The following is a 16,534-nucleotide window of genomic DNA, read 5'->3' on the forward strand; positions in this document are numbered from 1 at the left end:
TTACATAAAAGAGGTGCACTAAGATCAGGCCATATCAAAATCACTTCTGATTTAATCCTACAGCTCGACTTAGACATGAACTAATTAACCAAACAGGGAACATCTGAAGAAAAAAATGCTATTGTCAAAGGAAACAAAATGCTGGTGAAATATTATGAGCAAGTGTTTTATTTTACCTGCTGTTTTAAATTGTTAAGCAACCAGAAGAAAAGGCTGCAGTGATTTAACTTGCCACATACAACTCAGAGCTAATGAGCTTCAGGAACACTGAGTATGGCCCATAATCATGTGAGGAAATAAGGCAAGAATCAACACCACAAAAAGGGAAGTAATTTGCTAGGTAGCCTATAATTAGCCTCTGAATCTTACAGTAGAGAATATTATTGAAGCAAATAGCTTAGGAAGATTTAAAAAGGGATTAGTCATTCACATGAATGAATAAACCCAGAATTTAGTTACCTGAGCTGGGGGAGGGGAGGAGGGAGGCCCATCACAAAAGCTATCTAACCCCTCTGTTTCAGGGTATGCAGATCCTCAATCCAGAAGAGATTTCTGAGAAAACATATATGCTACTGGAAATTTAGAAATCATTAACCAAATAATAAAATTACCTAATCAAACTAGAATATCACGAACAATAAATATCCAACAGTGGGACAATTTAACAAAGATTAATTAGGGGGCCATCCGGGTGGCTGAGCTGGTTAAGCATCTGCCTTCAGCTCAGGTCATGATACTGGGGTCCTGAAATTGAGCTCCACCATCTGCTCAGCGGGGAGGCTGCTTCTCCCTCTTCCTCGCCTCTCCCCCTCCTTGTGCTCTCTCTCTGTGTCAAATACATAAATAAACTTTTTTAAAAAAAAAAAAGATGAACTAGGGTGGTCAATTCTAAAGTGTCATTAGAAATAATATTTATTTGTATAGGAAGAGCCTGATTACAAAAAAATATGTTACATCAATTGTTTTTACACTTAACCTTTTCAAACACTAATTTAACTACTGCTGAAGCTAAAATTTTGATATAATGGATGGGAAGTTATATTATACAGAATAATTTTAACTGGGGTTAATAATCAGAATAACTAGAAGCTGATCCTACCATGAGATAGTTCCATTACAATGGAATTATCTAAAATATTTAATTTTATTATTTTTTTAAAAAATATTTTATTTATTTATTTGACAGACAGAGATCACAAATAGGCAGAGAGGCAGGCAGTGGGGCGGGCTCCCCTCTGAGCAGAGAGCCCGATGTGGGGCTTGATCCGAAGACCCTGGGATCATGACCTGAGCCAAAGGCAGAGGCTTTAACCCACTGAGCCATCCAGGTGCCCCTAAAATATTTAATTTTAAAGGAGACTGGCTTCTACACAAGTTTTGCTTAAAACTAAATACAGCTTTGTTATTATTCAAGAATAAAGCATGAAAACACAACACTAAGACATATTAATCAAATTAATGACATGAATTGGAAATATTTAATGAAACGAATGATAAGACATTAAATTAAAAAAAAATAAAATTCAGGTTTAAAAGATTTACGACCTAAATTAACAACATGTTTGATTTTTGTCTGAAGCAGTGTGATGGTTTAAAAATGTGGCCCCAAATTCTTTGACACTTGCACAAAAAGAGCTTGGGTCTACATTCTTTCCCCTTGAATCTAGACAGGCCAGTGACTGCTTTGCCAAGTAACACTGAGTGACGTCCAGAGTTAGCACAGGAAAGATCATGCAGCTTACACCTGGCTGCCTTGAGACGCTGGCTCCAGGGGATGCCAGCCTCCGTGTCAGCAGCCTGCTGCCCCGCGTCGAGCACGCTGGCAAGGCGGTGTGTAGCTGCTCTTGTTGACAGCCCCAGCTGAGCTCTCTGACAACGGCCAGCTTCAGCAGCCAGCCACGTGAGTAAGCTGACATCTGACCACATGAGAAACCCCAAGTGTGAACTGACCAGCTGAACCCTTCCCAAATTTCTCATGATATGTCATGGTCAAAATAAAATGGTTGTCTTCACTCCCTAGGTTCTGGAGGAATCTGTTACACAGGAGACACAGGAAACAGAATAGGTTTTGTAATTCAGGAAGTGCCTCTCTGATGGATGGGATGCCAGGATAGACTCAGGCCACAGCATTCCATTACACTCCAAGTTTAAAAACACCATGGAACAAGATAACCAAAAACTCAGGTTCAAGTATGTACCCTATTCGTCCACCAACCTACACATTGTAATTGACTTTCAATCATTCACTCAGCGTTTCAGCAAATATTTATTGAGCACCTACTGTATCCTGGGCTATGTGCTAAGTGCTAGTTGTAAACACAGCTTAAAGAATAGGGGCGTTGGGGGCCGAAAATTAACCAAACATCAAATCATCACTTACTACACATACAATTACAAAAGGGTTTTTTAATAAAAATACAATGGCAGCAGAGGGAAAAGGACTCTAAAAACATTAAGGGCAGACTGATTCAGTCTGAAGACTTAAGGAAGGCTGAGCTCTGAAGGAGAAACACACTCACCGAGGGAAGGGGAGAAGAGAGCCGGAAGGGAGAAGGCACTGGGGAGTGGAGCGGAACCCAAACCTCAGCAGCGGTGTTATGGACTGGGATCTTTACAGAGAAGATGTAAAGATCCAGTGGGAAGGAAGGGCTTCCAGGTTTTATCCAAGAGAGTGAAACATCGAGACTCTCATTTTAAAATATCATTTTAGCTATCCATTGCAATATTTCATATATTGACAACACCAGCCCCCAGTGTATTAATTATTTATGGAGTAAATAAACAAGTCCACTCCAAAGATATTCATTTCATGCCTCCATCATGCCAAGAGCTAAGAAACTAATCAGCAAAAAAGACTGTCTCTGCATACACCAAGCTTTACAGCCTAATGGAACACAGAGCAGGAAATGGGCAATTTAAATACAGTGAAATAAGAATCTTACCATAAGTACAGAAGGTTGTCAAATACTGAAAGGATGCTTAATCCAGATATAAGGAGTCTGGAAGAATTCCCAAAGGAAGAGATGTCTAAGCTGAGAGCAGAAGAATCAGTAAGCGTGAATGAATTGGGGGAATAAGGAAAAAAAGCAGATCCCCCTAAGACAGAATCTCATGTCAGTAAAGGTAAAGTTCATGATTAAGAGAGTCACAGAGAATTTAAGGAACAAAAAGAAGTTTTACATGGGTGTAGGCTTAGGGGGCAGTGGTAAACAAGAGTTTGCTCACTCAGGCACCTGGGAACTCTGTCTAGATTCTATTCCAAAAGCAAGAGGCAGACACTGAAAGGCTAACAAGGGAAATGTCAAGACCAATAGAGCATCTAATAAAAAACTCTTTGCCTATACAATGGAGAACAGATCGGAAACAGTCAAGAACCAAGAACTCACTGGAACCAAGTGAGAAGCTGCTTCTGGAATCCAGAACAGAAGAGGTGGAGGCCTCATCAGGGAAATGTCAGGAGAAATGGGAAAAAGTAGGAAAAAGGATAAAATTAATTTTAGGATGTAAAATTGCGAGGACTTGATGATTAATTAAGCGTGAGAGTAATCAGAGAGGAAGAACTTAAGGATGACTCCCAAGTTTCCGACCCAGGTACAACTGATGGCAAAGAGGAATCCCAGAGGAGAAGCAGGCCTTCGGGGATGCAGGAAGGAAGATGAGAAAAGGGAGATGTAGTTTTGAGAAGTTTAAGGTGGCTGTGGATGGGGCATGCAAGTGGAACCATGCAGGAGAGAAGTGGCGATATGATGCTAATGGTGAGACGAGTGATCCGGGCTAGAGAAAAAGATTGGAAAGTCAAGAGCACATAGGTGTTACTGGAAGAGTGGATGAGAAGGGGTAGGATAGGACAAGGCAGACACCAGTGTTAAAAGATGGTAATACAAGAGAAAGCTCAAATGGAAACAAAAGGAATGGCCAGAGTGTTAGGAAGAAAACAGGTGAGTATGTTGCCATTAAAACTTGACAGTAAGGGGCACCTGGGTGGCTCAGTGGGTTAAGCCTCTGCCTTCGGCTCAGGTCATGATCTCAGCGTCCTGGGATTGAGTCCTGCATGGGGTTCCCTGCTGAGCAGGGAGCCTGCTTCCCTCTCTCCCTCTGCTGCTCCCCCTGCTTGTGCTCTCTCTCCCTCTCTCCCTCTCTGTCAAATCAATAAATTCTTAAAAAAAAAAAAATTGGCAGTAAGTCAAATTATAGCTTTTCTTAACTCAATTTCTCTTGATTTTCTTACATGAATATGAGGCTGGGTTTGGTAGCAATCCACCTCTGGACCTGGGCAAGAGTCCTCTACTTCCTCAAAACATGTAATTTTCTTCTCCTTCTTGGACTAGAATCCTTGTGATTTTGCACAATACAGATATAAATATAAAGGAAAAATAAAATAAATTTATTTAGGTTACAAATAAAATAAATGTAAACAAAGTAAAAAAGTCATGGGTTTCAGAGCCAAATGGACCTGAATTTAAATCCCACTTCCACCACTTCTCAGATATGTGATTTAAGTTATTCAATCTCTCTAACCATGAGTTTTACTGTATAGCATTCCACTATCTGCACCATAGAAATGGAGCTATTCCTATTTTCTCAAACCCACTCTAATCAGAAAGCCAACCCCACCAGCACCAACGAAAACAGTACTTTTCATGGTTGCAAATAACCTCCTTGTTGGGGAAATCGATGGTCAACTTCAACCCTCATCCTGCTCAAATTACCAGAAGCATTAGACAAAGATGATTACTCCTTCCTTTCTAAAACACCATATTGGTTTGCTTCTGGGTAACCACTCTACCTTGGTTCTCTTCTTGCCTAACTGGCCCACTCCCTTTTAGACTCCTTCCTGGTTCCTTCACATGTCCGGGGCTCCATATTAATCTTGTACCCAGACTCAGCCCTCCTTTTCTAGCTACTATCATCCCCCAGGTGAACTCGTCTAGTCTCATGGCTTTAAATACCATCTACGTGCCCCAAGTGTTCAGCTGTGTATCTTTTGTTCAGATCTCTCTTCTGAATGCCAGACACCAAATGCCTACTCAAAACCCCTTCATGAATGTCTAAACAGCTTTTCAAACTTAGCACGAACTCCTGATTCTCCCTAAATCTAGTCCTCCTACAGTATTCCTCATCGTATTAAATGGCAACCCCATTCTTCTAATTGCTTTGGCTCAAAACCTGAGTCATCTTTGGCTCCTTTTCTCTTATCCCACACTCAATCATCAGCAAATTCTGTCAGCTCTATTTTCACAATATATTCAAAATTCAACCAGCTCAAGCCATATTCACCTCTATCACCCTACTCTGAATGCTGGATTATTGCCATAGTATTCTGGCTTTTTAACTTCTATTCTTGACTCCTATAGTATATTCCCTACAAGAGTCATAGTAAATCTCTTTTAAAGGTTGAATTATATTTCGTTAGCTCAAAAATCTTCTTATAGTGCCTTATCTCACTCAAAGGAAACACAGATTCTCTATGGTCCTAAAGCCTTCTCTAACCAGCTTTCCCACTTCTGCTGTTTTCTTCTTATCACTCCCCATCTCATTCCCTATGCTTCAGCCACATGGATCCCTTTCCCATTCTTGGACCACCCCCAAGCATGTGCTGGTCTCTGGAACTTTATACTGTTTCCTCAAATATCCTCATGATTTGTTCCCTTACTGCCATCATAAAGATCTCTACTCAAAGGTCACCTTGTAAAACCCTCCCTGACAACTACCCCCCCCATTGTAAATATATGAAGAACAACCTTCTCCCCACTATTTATTTTCACCCTCCTATTGTCTCTTTCTCCATAGTCCTTATCTCTTAATATACTAAGTTATTTATTTATTTTATTCTCTATCTCCCCCCAGCCTAGTATATAAAGTCCATGAAGCCAGGGACTTTCTGTTTTAGTTCTGTGAATCCCCAAAACCTGCAACAGTGCTTGGTATATAATAGGTATATAATAGGTATTTAATATATAAGTGAATTAAAATTAAATAATAAAATATGTATAAAGTGTTTAAGGTATAGATGTTCAATAAATGGTTGTTCTTATTATTTGTGGAAACTTAAAAACGCCAAGGGTGATTATCCCAAAATTGATGAGACAAATAGTACTGATAAAGTGGAAAAAGAATGACATACTTCAGGAATTATTTTCCTGTAGACACTGAATTTTTATTTTAAAATTTGATTTAATAATTTAATAAATAATTTTATTAAATTAAATTTTAAATTAAATAATTTTATTAAATTAAAATTAGTAATTTCAATAAATAAATAAAATTTAATAATTTGATTTAGGAAGGTTCATTTAGTTTATCATATGAAAATCATCTGACAAAGTGAATTTGAACAAAATAAATGAACTTTTTAAATATTATAAACTTAAAGATTTGCCATAATGTCATGAATGTTCCAAAACAAACTTAGGAAAATTATGTTTTCTTTTAAGTAAAGGTAACATATATTTTGGAAGGAGCAAGTTATTTAACAATATTCTATTTCCAACACTTAGAGCTCTGAGAAATATGTATATTAAGAAATAAATAATGGATGAATTTATTACTCTGGATTAAACATAATAGGAGGAATTATAATGTGTTTACTAAATGGTAAGCTGGTATTCCCAAATTGGTTTAATAAAATCCTCCCCAAAAAGTAAGAAGAGAAAAAGGGACCCACAGTTGTCTGGCAACTTAAAAGCTTACCACCAAATAAAGCTGAGAAAAAACACTGAGCATTATTTAGAAGGCTTTAAGATGGCTCCTTAAGGGAATTTAATGCATTTATAGAGTATCTCATGGTTCTTGGCCTACTGGTACCCAGGAGATGTTTGTTATATGCATAAAGGGTACACTAATACATGAATACATTAATTATAAGAAATTACCACTCAGGGGTCTGTCGACAGTGCCCACAACAGACTCGTATAAGAAGCTGGGAGCTTAAGTCCTAATGCTCTTCTTTTTCTCTCTCTCACATCAAGAGTAAGGAACAGACTTCCCGTATAAAAGCTGAGCTCTTCTCTAGAAAGGAAAAAAAAAATATCCCCACTCTAAAGGTTTCAATTGATGCCTTGGGTAAGCAGTACTCTCAGCGCCTTGGGTAAGCAGTACTCTCCGTCATGTCATTTGAGATCTCAGGCCGTGGAGCACAACGGCGCGTTCCTCCTCGCAGCCCCATCTGCAGACAGCTGCAAGAGGCGGGAAGGGAAACAGCCAGGCGGCCCGCAGACGAGGTCCCGCGGGCGTGCAGCACAGCCCTTAATAGGAGATTCCTCGGCAGAAGGCAGATGCCAGTTAAAGTCAGATTTTGAGAGGTAAGAGAAAAAAGAGACTATTAAAGAGAAATGAAGACGTTATGAGAGACATATTATTAAAGAGACAGAAGAGAGAAATGAGGGCTTGAGTCAGAGAGGTGTGAAAGCGAATGTTACCGCACCCTTCAAATCTACCTGTGAGCACACACACGCAAATTCTGTGCACAAAAGCCCAAGCTGACACAGGCCTTAACCCTCACTTTTCAAATGTGTAGAGTGATTTAACAGATTTCAGTCTCATTATTCTTCCCATGTTCAGGACTATCAAAATCACACCTGGTGTGACAGGATCTGTAAATTCACCTGTGTCAAGGTGGCTGCGTTCAAACTTCATCTTGAGCACGTTACCTCCTAAAAATATACAGGCTGATTTAAGATTTAAAGGGAAAAAAGTAGGTTACACTTGTACCCGTAAAGGTCTGCATGACTCAGAGTTTAATAATAGGATACATAAGATGTCACCCTTAGGTCACTGATTCTGGGGTGACTATAGTAGACTGCCATTTTAAGACATCACCATCTAGCAGCTGTTTTGTTCACAATCTGTAAAAGATATGTGTTGCTTGTCTCTATTAATACTCATTTGACAGGTGTATACATTCCAACTCAAATACATCTGCCAATTGGGAGCCCTTTGAAGCTGAGTGATGAAAGCCACGACAGCTGGTACCTTGAGACAGTCCTTAGGATGCCCAATTCTCTCCTTTATCTAAAGAGCTAAATATTAATACTTCATATTATAGCAGATTTTCCTGTCTATAACCCAAATCGCAAGGGAAAGATATCAATGGAGGATTTCTGAAATAAGCACAACATCATTCTCTGAGACAAAGAAGGAAACAATCTTTCCTCTTAAGAAGATGAGGCAGAGGCCAAACCAGCTGAGAAGGTCAACATTTACAAGAGCTCAGTGACCTGCAGGAGACTGCAGACGTCCCTGGGACTCTGTGCTTTCGCCAGAGGTCACAGGGAAATACTTCTAAAATGTATATATTGACAATTTTTGTACCCAGGCAATATAAACTAATGTAGCTTCCACTAGGTCATGGTGCTCTCAAGCCTCTGAGTCAACACCTACGTAGTGCCAAAGATTATAATTTAGCCGTTTAGCCCTTCACCATGGCAAGTGAAAAGTGGATGGTGCATTACTGCACGGTAAAGTCATTCCGCTAAGGGGGGTTTCCTGCAGCCCATCACGTTGATGGTGGGAGAAGAATTATGTTTTAAAAAATAAGGCTATTACTTCTAAAGCACCGTATTTAAGTATTTAAGTCACAGCTTAATCTACTTTTTCAGTACTGAAATAATGCCCACATGCACTCATCATTGTTACATATTCAGCCCATAGTGGCTCAAGGAAATAAGACATCATCTGAAAATCCGTGTTCTTACCTTCCAAACTTGTACCTTCCTTCAAAGAACTTAGCATCTCCTTTTAGACGAACATTAATTTAAGCAGGCCATATCCCAACTCACATTTAGTATGAATTTTTAATGTTTATATAAAATGCCTAATAGAGGCTCTCCTTTATTTTCTTTAATGATGTTAAATAATGTGATATTTGACATGAATTCAAAAAAATGGTGGAAAATGTCTAATAACTTTTTCTTTCAAATACATCATTTTATCTTAAAAGGTCTTAAGAGCACTGCAAGTTCAGGCTTCATAGATTTTAGTCTGTCAAACCCAAGAAAGCTTATAAAATGAGAAAGAAAGCACTCACTGTGCCCTTTTGAACTGACTCAGGAAGGCAACAAAACAACTCTGTAGTTTGATTTTGTTTTGCTTTAGAGCTGGTATGTCATTGGACATCATAGCCTGCAACTCTATTTCACTGATGAGGAAATTAAGGCACAAGAGAGGTTAAGTGACATGGAAACACACACCTTTTGAATTAACATAGACCAGAAATATTACAACCTCAGGCCTACACTATTCAACTAACTGAAAAAAAAAAAAAGCCATTTTCATTTAAACTAAAAGTTTGTCTAATAAAATCTTTAATTCTAAGTTTAATAGCAAACTTAGCTGACTTATTCTTTTTGTCTGCTGTAAGACTTTGTCTTTTGTCTTAAACCTAAGAAGCTCAGAGTAGAATTTAGTACCCAAGCAGAATACCACTTTCTGGCCATGGTTACTTGGGATAATCGCATCCTCTCTGTCCCTCAGCTCTCCCTAAATTCAATAACTACTAATTGAGCATCTATGCTCTATGTTCTATGTTCTGTGTCCAACAGCATTCTAGGTGCTAAAGATACAGCAGTGAACAAAATCCTGTGAAAATTCCTCTCTTCGGGGAGATAAATTTTTTTAAGTATAACAGAGTGTGTTAACACTATGAAGAAAATAAAAAGCAGAACAAGAGATCAGAGTGTGGAGTGAGGCTAAACTTTAAAAGGAGTGGCCAGTGAAGGCCATTTGGATGACATTTGCATAAAGATCTGAAAGACAGAAGGGGGAGGAGTGAGCAAGCAAAGGGAAAGGTCTCTAGGGGGATATTCCAGGCACAAGGAACGACAAATACAAGAGCCCTGAGGTTGAAGTATGCCTGGCCTGCCTGACTCATAATTTTCTTATTTATTATTTTAAATAAAGTATGTTTTTTCTTCACTGAAAGTTCTGTCCAATACTGTGGTACAGTCATACAGTCATAATTACTTCAGACAAGATTCAGATTCAGTTCTGAGGAAGTTTTTAGTGGTTCTGTATGATATGACACTGCATGTACCCTGCCACCCTTCCACTCCCCATTCCTTCTCTTCTCCATTAGAAATCAAAATATTGACTTCCTAAAACTAACTTAATCTGCTTTGGGGAAAGGGCCTACCTTAATTAAGGAAATCAAACTGCAATGCAGAATACCCCAACCCATAGGACTACCTCCCTTGAACTTCTAAACCCATTGAATTTGTATCTAGCCTTTAAGGATTGCAACTTGTTTACATCTCATTATATGCTACCTTGTATTGTTCCTGTGTACACATCTGTTCTCCCAGTCACTTCCTGGGAGCAGGGCCCATATTTTGGGAATGTATGAATCCCACCACAGGGATTTGCACACGGATGGCACCAATATCTGTTTGCCGATGATGTCATAGAAACTACCACAATGAGAGCAGACATTCCTCCTGTTTTAAGTATCTGTTTGTGGATAAACCATAAAAGAGACATCAGTCTCTTACAGGCGTTTGGATAATCTCAACCATCTTGGCCAAGTTAGTGTTTGTGTAACATTCCATTCTGTCCAAGTTTCCCTTTGCATTTCTGGTTGGGCAGAGCACACACTTTCGGTCTAGACACCAGCACAGATTACCCACCAAACACAGAAGAACTGCACCGTGTGGCATCCTGTTCCGTTCACTTGAGCCAATGTTATTAAACACTCTTAACGGGAAAGGGACTCGACAGAAAACTATCAAACCCCAACCACACTGTCTGGCAAAACAAACACATACATAAGGAACAACTTCTGTGCATCCAACACACACGAGTATTTTTAAAGTATAGAAGCAGTGGCCTGAAGGGTGAGGTAAGACTTCACGAAGAAAAGCTGGCATCTGAACAGCCAGGGTTTTGAAAGACGACTAGGCCTACGACAGTCAAACACGGGATCAAAGGGCATTCCAGATTGTGCACAACACTGACAGAAACAAAACAGACTGCACACTGCTGGAAGAACTCATTCACCATCAGTGAAGGAAAGCTGCTCTGTTGCACTCTTAAGCTTTCCAAGAAAAAAAAACAAGCTTTCAAATAGGGAGCTGAGGAAGAAAGTTCCACCAGGGCTTTTTTTGTTAAACCTCTTAGCCTTGCTTTGCTTTGTTTTGCTCTGTTTTGTTCCCTCTTAAAGAAATAAAGTACTGTGCTGGCATAAAACTTCAGCGAGGAAAAGCACTTCAGCTTTACAGCAGAATAAGAAAACTGCTAAGTGGGCAATGGCCAAAGAGTGAATAAATGAATGAATGAATAAGTGAATGAACGAAAACATAAATAAAACTTTTCTGGAATCTATAAATAGAGCAAAACTAAAAATTCAGTCGTCGTGGACCTGAAATATTAACTCCAACCCTTATCTTCACCCACTCGAGAGGTATTTACAGTATTTGGTGCCCACTATTTGTTAGTTTCTGGAAGACCAGGCCCACCAGGCACTCTCATTGCCCTCCTTTTTGAGGGAGCTCTTGCTTGCAGTTTAGTCAAAGAAGCAGAGGACAATACATTGTAGCAGGTTCCCTCCACTGAAGCCCGAAGCTCATGCAGAGTTAAATTCCAGTTAAGTTAGACAGTGAGGTCAACACAAGTAATATTACAACGACAAACAACTGTGAGATGTGAGAAGCTGTCGGACAGTGGTCCTTGATAAGGCTGTCCCATCACCTCTTCCTGTGAGCTGGGAGCAGACATTTGAAACGCTGAACGAGGGGGACAGAAGTGGGGACAGAAGGGGGAAAGTTACCTGGGAGCTCAGGTAGACTTTGAGGCACTCCTCGCACACGGCCTTCTTGCAGCAGGGCAAGGGCTTGATGGGTTTGTCTTCCAGGCACACCCGGCACATCAGCACCATGAGGGGCACGTAGGGATCCCCTACCCCACCCAGGTCAGAGTAGGGTGGAGCTCCCAACAGGCTGGGCACGGAGAACGGCTCCGGCGCCAGGTAGAACTCCAGCTCGATGCTGCCGCCGTCGGGGGTCAGAGGGTCTGTGGGGAGGGACAGCCGGGGGCTGGGGAAAGAGGAGGGGGTGCTGGGAGCGTTCGTCACCGGCGGAGCCCGAGGTGAAGACGCGGGCGGCGAGAGCTGCTCCGCGGTGGGGGCCTCGGGCAGGTCATTCTCCACGCAGAACACCGAGCAAAAAACTTGTCTCTTGCCGGGGATTGGGCGCCGCTGACCCAGCACGTCCAGGACCAGTCCGTCCGCGGCCCCGACGCGGGTCCTGGGCTCCCGCTCCTCGCCTGGGGGCGCGTCCCGCTGTTCATCCCCTCCCTCGTTTCGGTCCCCAGCTTCCTCCTCCTCTTCCAGCTGCTGTTGCAAAGTCTGGGGGTTGAGGGGCCCGGTAAGTGTCAGTCCCGCGGGCTGCCCGGGCGCTCGGCTCCTCCTCCCGTCCGGGCCCCACCGGCTCCTCTCGGGCTCCGGGGCGCTCGTGTCCGCGCAGCCCGAGTCGCTTCCGCAGCCACCGCCGCTCGGCTCCGCGGAGGCGGCGTGCGGCCCGGACTCCCCGGCGCTGTCCCCCCGCGGCCTCGGGGGCTCCGGGTGGCCCGTGGCGCCGCCAGCGGGGGCCCGCGCCTCTTGGGGCCCGCCGCCGCTCACCGTGCTCTGCTCCTCGCCCATCGCCGCCCGCGGCCCGCGCCGCCGCTGCCCATCCAGCCGCCGGGACCCCCACCCGGCGCCGGCGGGCAGCGGGGGCAGCGGCTCGGCTCGACTCGCGGCTCCGCTTCTGCTTCCGGGTCCCTCCTCCGGGGCTGGGACTCCCCGAGCTCCCTCCGGGGAGCCCGTGCTCCCGGGCCGCGGCAGGCGGAGAGCCCGGCCCGCTCCGCTGCTCCTCCTCCTCGTCCTCCGGCGCGGCCGGGGACCGCCTCTGGGGCGCCGAGGGCCGCTCGCTCCGGGCGCCGGCGCGCCCGCCCCTCATGCAGGTCTGGGCGGTGCCGGGGCCCCCGCGTGCCTCCGGGCGGGGCAGAGGGTCCGGGGAAGGGAGGCGGCCGTCAGTCCCGCGCCATCGCCGGTCCCAGCAGCGGGCCGCGCGGGACGGGCGGCCGGAGGGCGCTGGTCGAAGGGTCCAGGGGCCTGTGGCGCCGCCGCGGCGCGCACCAGGAGGTGCAGCCGGAGGGCGAGCGAGCCACGGCGGCCCCTGGGGGAGAGGCCGGAGCAGGCGACCTCCCTCTGCTCCTGCTTCACCTAGAGCCCTCCTCGCTGCCCCTCACCCCACCCCCTTGGCGCACACCTCCCCACACGTACACACGCGCGCAGACACCCGCGCACTCACTCACACGCACACCCGAGTGGGTGTGATCTAAGAGCCGAGATGCGCTCTCGCGCCCGGAGTTCACACTCGGCCTCAACAAAACCCTTCAGGCTACGCACCAAGTAGAACTTCCTACAAAATCACCGTATACTCAGAGCAGAAACTAGAAAACACGGGCCACTTAAGATTGTGGTTTCTCTTGGATCCATCGAATTTTAAATTCTCCAGAGAGGGAGTTCAAAGAAATAACGCCAGGAATTATTCGTTAAAAGTGTTGCATGTACTAACTCTGTTTTCTGCCTTTTGGGGTAGGAAGGATCTTTGGAACTCACAAATAAGCCAAACGTACTTTTAACCTACTCCTCCAACTGGAGTCCTTTTGAGGTCTGACAAATAACTAATTTAAGATTTATCTTGTTCCCTCCTCTTAAGCGTTCTCTTAGGAACTTTTTTTTAACCCTTTAAATAATACAAAATAGATAACACGAGGTAGTAAGATGGCCTGGCCTAATTAATAAACTAGATCATTGGTGGGAATCATGAGGAGTTAGTTACATTAGCATAACCGTATTTATCCCCCAAACTGTTTCCAAGACAACAATTACATTTGAGCCAGAATTTAATTATGTGTTAATCTATCTTTATTTTACAGGAAGTATTAGTCACCCAAATTGGTGTGTTTTAGTTCCCTAAAGCCAATGAAAACATTTTGGGGAAGCCAACCCTTGTTTTTGCATCTTGAAAGGGAATTCAATTTACACATTCATATAATAGGAAGGAGTTGTGAAGTGTGTAGTGTTATTTTATCTTGAAGTTGTTATTGGTTTGTTATAAAATATTTTCCAAATCAGTTATAAATGCTAGAAAGGCAGCTAACTATGCAATACTTTAAGAAAGCAGCCCAACATCCAAGCTCATTTCTATCCTTTGTGTCTGACACTCCGTTGCACCCTAGAGGGATGAATCCAATCAATCAGTCAAAATGCCACCTCATTTATCAGTCTGACCCAAGAATGAAGAATTGTTATTTGGAAGAATAAATGCTATTCAAGGGTTGTTTTTTTTTTTCTTCTCCTATTTTAGCTAATTAGTTTCCTATTAACTGCTATTTTCTCCAAATGATACCTCTACTGTTTAATGTTCTAAAGACAGGGACAAGAAGCCTACATGTAATGTGCCTTTTGTGTTTGCCATCTGATAACTATTCCTCTATTCTTTCAAAAGAGATATGAAAGTAATCTGTGCTTTCCAGGTGACAACAGGCTAAAAGTAAGACTACAGTAACAATAATGAATACAAAAAAGTATAAACCCACAGGGTGTATAGGAATCAAATGCCTTAAGGTCCTCACATAGTTTTGGGACCCCCATCCTGACACATGTTTGTCATAGGTGTTCCAAGCACTTGTTCTTGCAGTGCCCACCACCTTGCTTATCCCCCAAGCTTCCGTTCACTGATGGTGGCTTTCCTTGCCACGGAACCAACTAGAAGTCGCTGCTAGAAATCCTGAAGACTCCCCAAAACTCTCAGCCCTTCTCCTTGCCATGACTTCAGTCATCCTCCAGACAGACTCAGACTTGCCTAAATCCTGGGCTCAGCCTCGCTGGTGTTCAATCTGGGACCCTGGCAGCATGAAAATGAGTTAAAATGCAAAGTTAAAATTCCGGTCAGACCATCATTTTCCCCTGAAATGAAATGCATGAAACACCTATGATGATTGTGATGACAGGATTCACTTTTTAAAAAGGATTTGTTGAAAACATACTTGCCATAGCATAAATTTCACTTATCTACCATAAGCTTCATATTCTCAAAACTCAGACCATCTGCTCCACATCAGGCTGTTTATAGCTGTTAGTACAACATAAGCACGATCTGCCACTACCAGTTTGAACTTCAGTATTTTCTAATCTTCAGTGAGCCGGGCACCTTCCCTAAAATCAAGACCAGCATTAGGAGACAATGTCAAGTTTGAGAATTAACGTAGTTAGCTGCCTTCAATGGTTATTACTTTTCTTACTCTGGCCTTTAAACATGACTTATTTTTAGTGCCCTTGAGGATTTTTATTCAGACATTAATTTGAACGTTAAAAAGCCTAGATTTATTAACTTAGAAAAATGTTATGAGATATAAGAAAAGCTGTTAAACATTTTAATTTTACACATTCAAGGTAAAACTAATTTCTTCGTGCCTGTTGTGGAGAAGAAATGCATAATATTTAAATACCGTAAAGGAATTATACAGCAAATACCGGACTTGTTTTTCTGCCAGTCTTTCAACTATCCGAACAGGCAAAAAGAAACACGAATCATTTAATTTTAAAAGCGAATTCATTTCCTGGGGCACCTGGGTGGCACAGTCATTTAAGCATCTCTTGATTTTGGCTCAGATGGTGATCTCAGGGTCCTGAGATCAAGCGCACCTCCCCGCTGGGCTCCACGCTCAGCATGGAGTCTGCTTAAGACTCTCCCTCTGCCCCCAACCTCATGCACAATCTCTCTTGAATAAATAAATAAATCTTAAGAAAAAATTCATTTCCTGAAGGCAAATGAACAGAATGGAATGGTCTTCTAGGTCTGCTTCTGAAAGACACAGTGGAAATTTTGTCCTCCCTTTCCTGTTCTCTCCTCTTCGCCCATGGAGGAAGAGAAACTGGAACATTAAAAGAAAGGGCATCAAGAAGAAAAGAAAAGGACTCAATTTTTCCCCTTTCTTTTTCCACCCCAAATTCCCTAAATCCAAATAGTAGGCTTTTATAAGAGAAAGTTAAAAATAAAATAAAACAGTGTATTCCTTCAACTTACAAAATAAAAGCCTAAATGCTTGAAATATAGAGGAAACCAAGAATAAAAAGGATGACAAGGAGGTGGGGAAGGGAGGAAAGGGAGGAAAGAAAGAAGGAAAGAAAAAAGGAAGAAAGGAAGGAAGGAGGAAGGGAAGGCAGGCAGGAAGAAATGAGGGGAAGAACTTTAGTTATTATTACCCAAAATAACCACTTACACTACTTTACCATATTGAGATATTTTGTTCTAGTGTTTGTATCTATGTGTGTAAAAATATATTAAATGATAAATTCTCTTTTTCTGCCTCTTTTAAACTTAGTAATGTATTCTGAACATTTTCTTTCTTTCTTTTTTTTAGGGTTTTATTTATTTATTTATTTGTCAGAGAGAGAGCACAAGCAGAGAGAATGGCAGGCAGTGGGAGAAGCAGGCTCCCTGCTGAGCAAGGATCCCTATGTGGAGCTTGATCCCAGGACCGTGGGATCATTGAC

The 16,534-nt window shown here is 42.6% G+C and overlaps 1 protein-coding gene across 2 annotated transcripts in view; it reads right to left on the reverse strand.

Moving 5' to 3' along the window:
• Positions 1-12,846, reverse strand: part of RNF217 (ring finger protein 217) — a 121,234-nt gene extending 108,388 nt beyond the window's left edge. Inside the window, exon 1 of one of the 2 annotated variants that reach the window (XM_080807024.1) lies at positions 11,759-12,846. In XM_080807024.1, coding sequence (XP_080663150.1) covers positions 11,759-12,628 — 870 coding nt within the window. In that variant the 5' untranslated portion in view covers positions 12,629-12,846. The remainder of the gene's footprint in view (positions 1-11,758) is intronic. The other variant, XM_080807023.1, reaches the window with a different exon arrangement.
• Positions 12,847-16,534: the final 3,688 nt, after the last annotated feature.

Source organism: Martes martes (assembly GCF_963455335.1).
Source record: "Martes martes genome assembly, chromosome: 6".
NCBI classification, from domain to species: Eukaryota; Metazoa; Chordata; class Mammalia; order Carnivora; family Mustelidae; genus Martes; species Martes martes.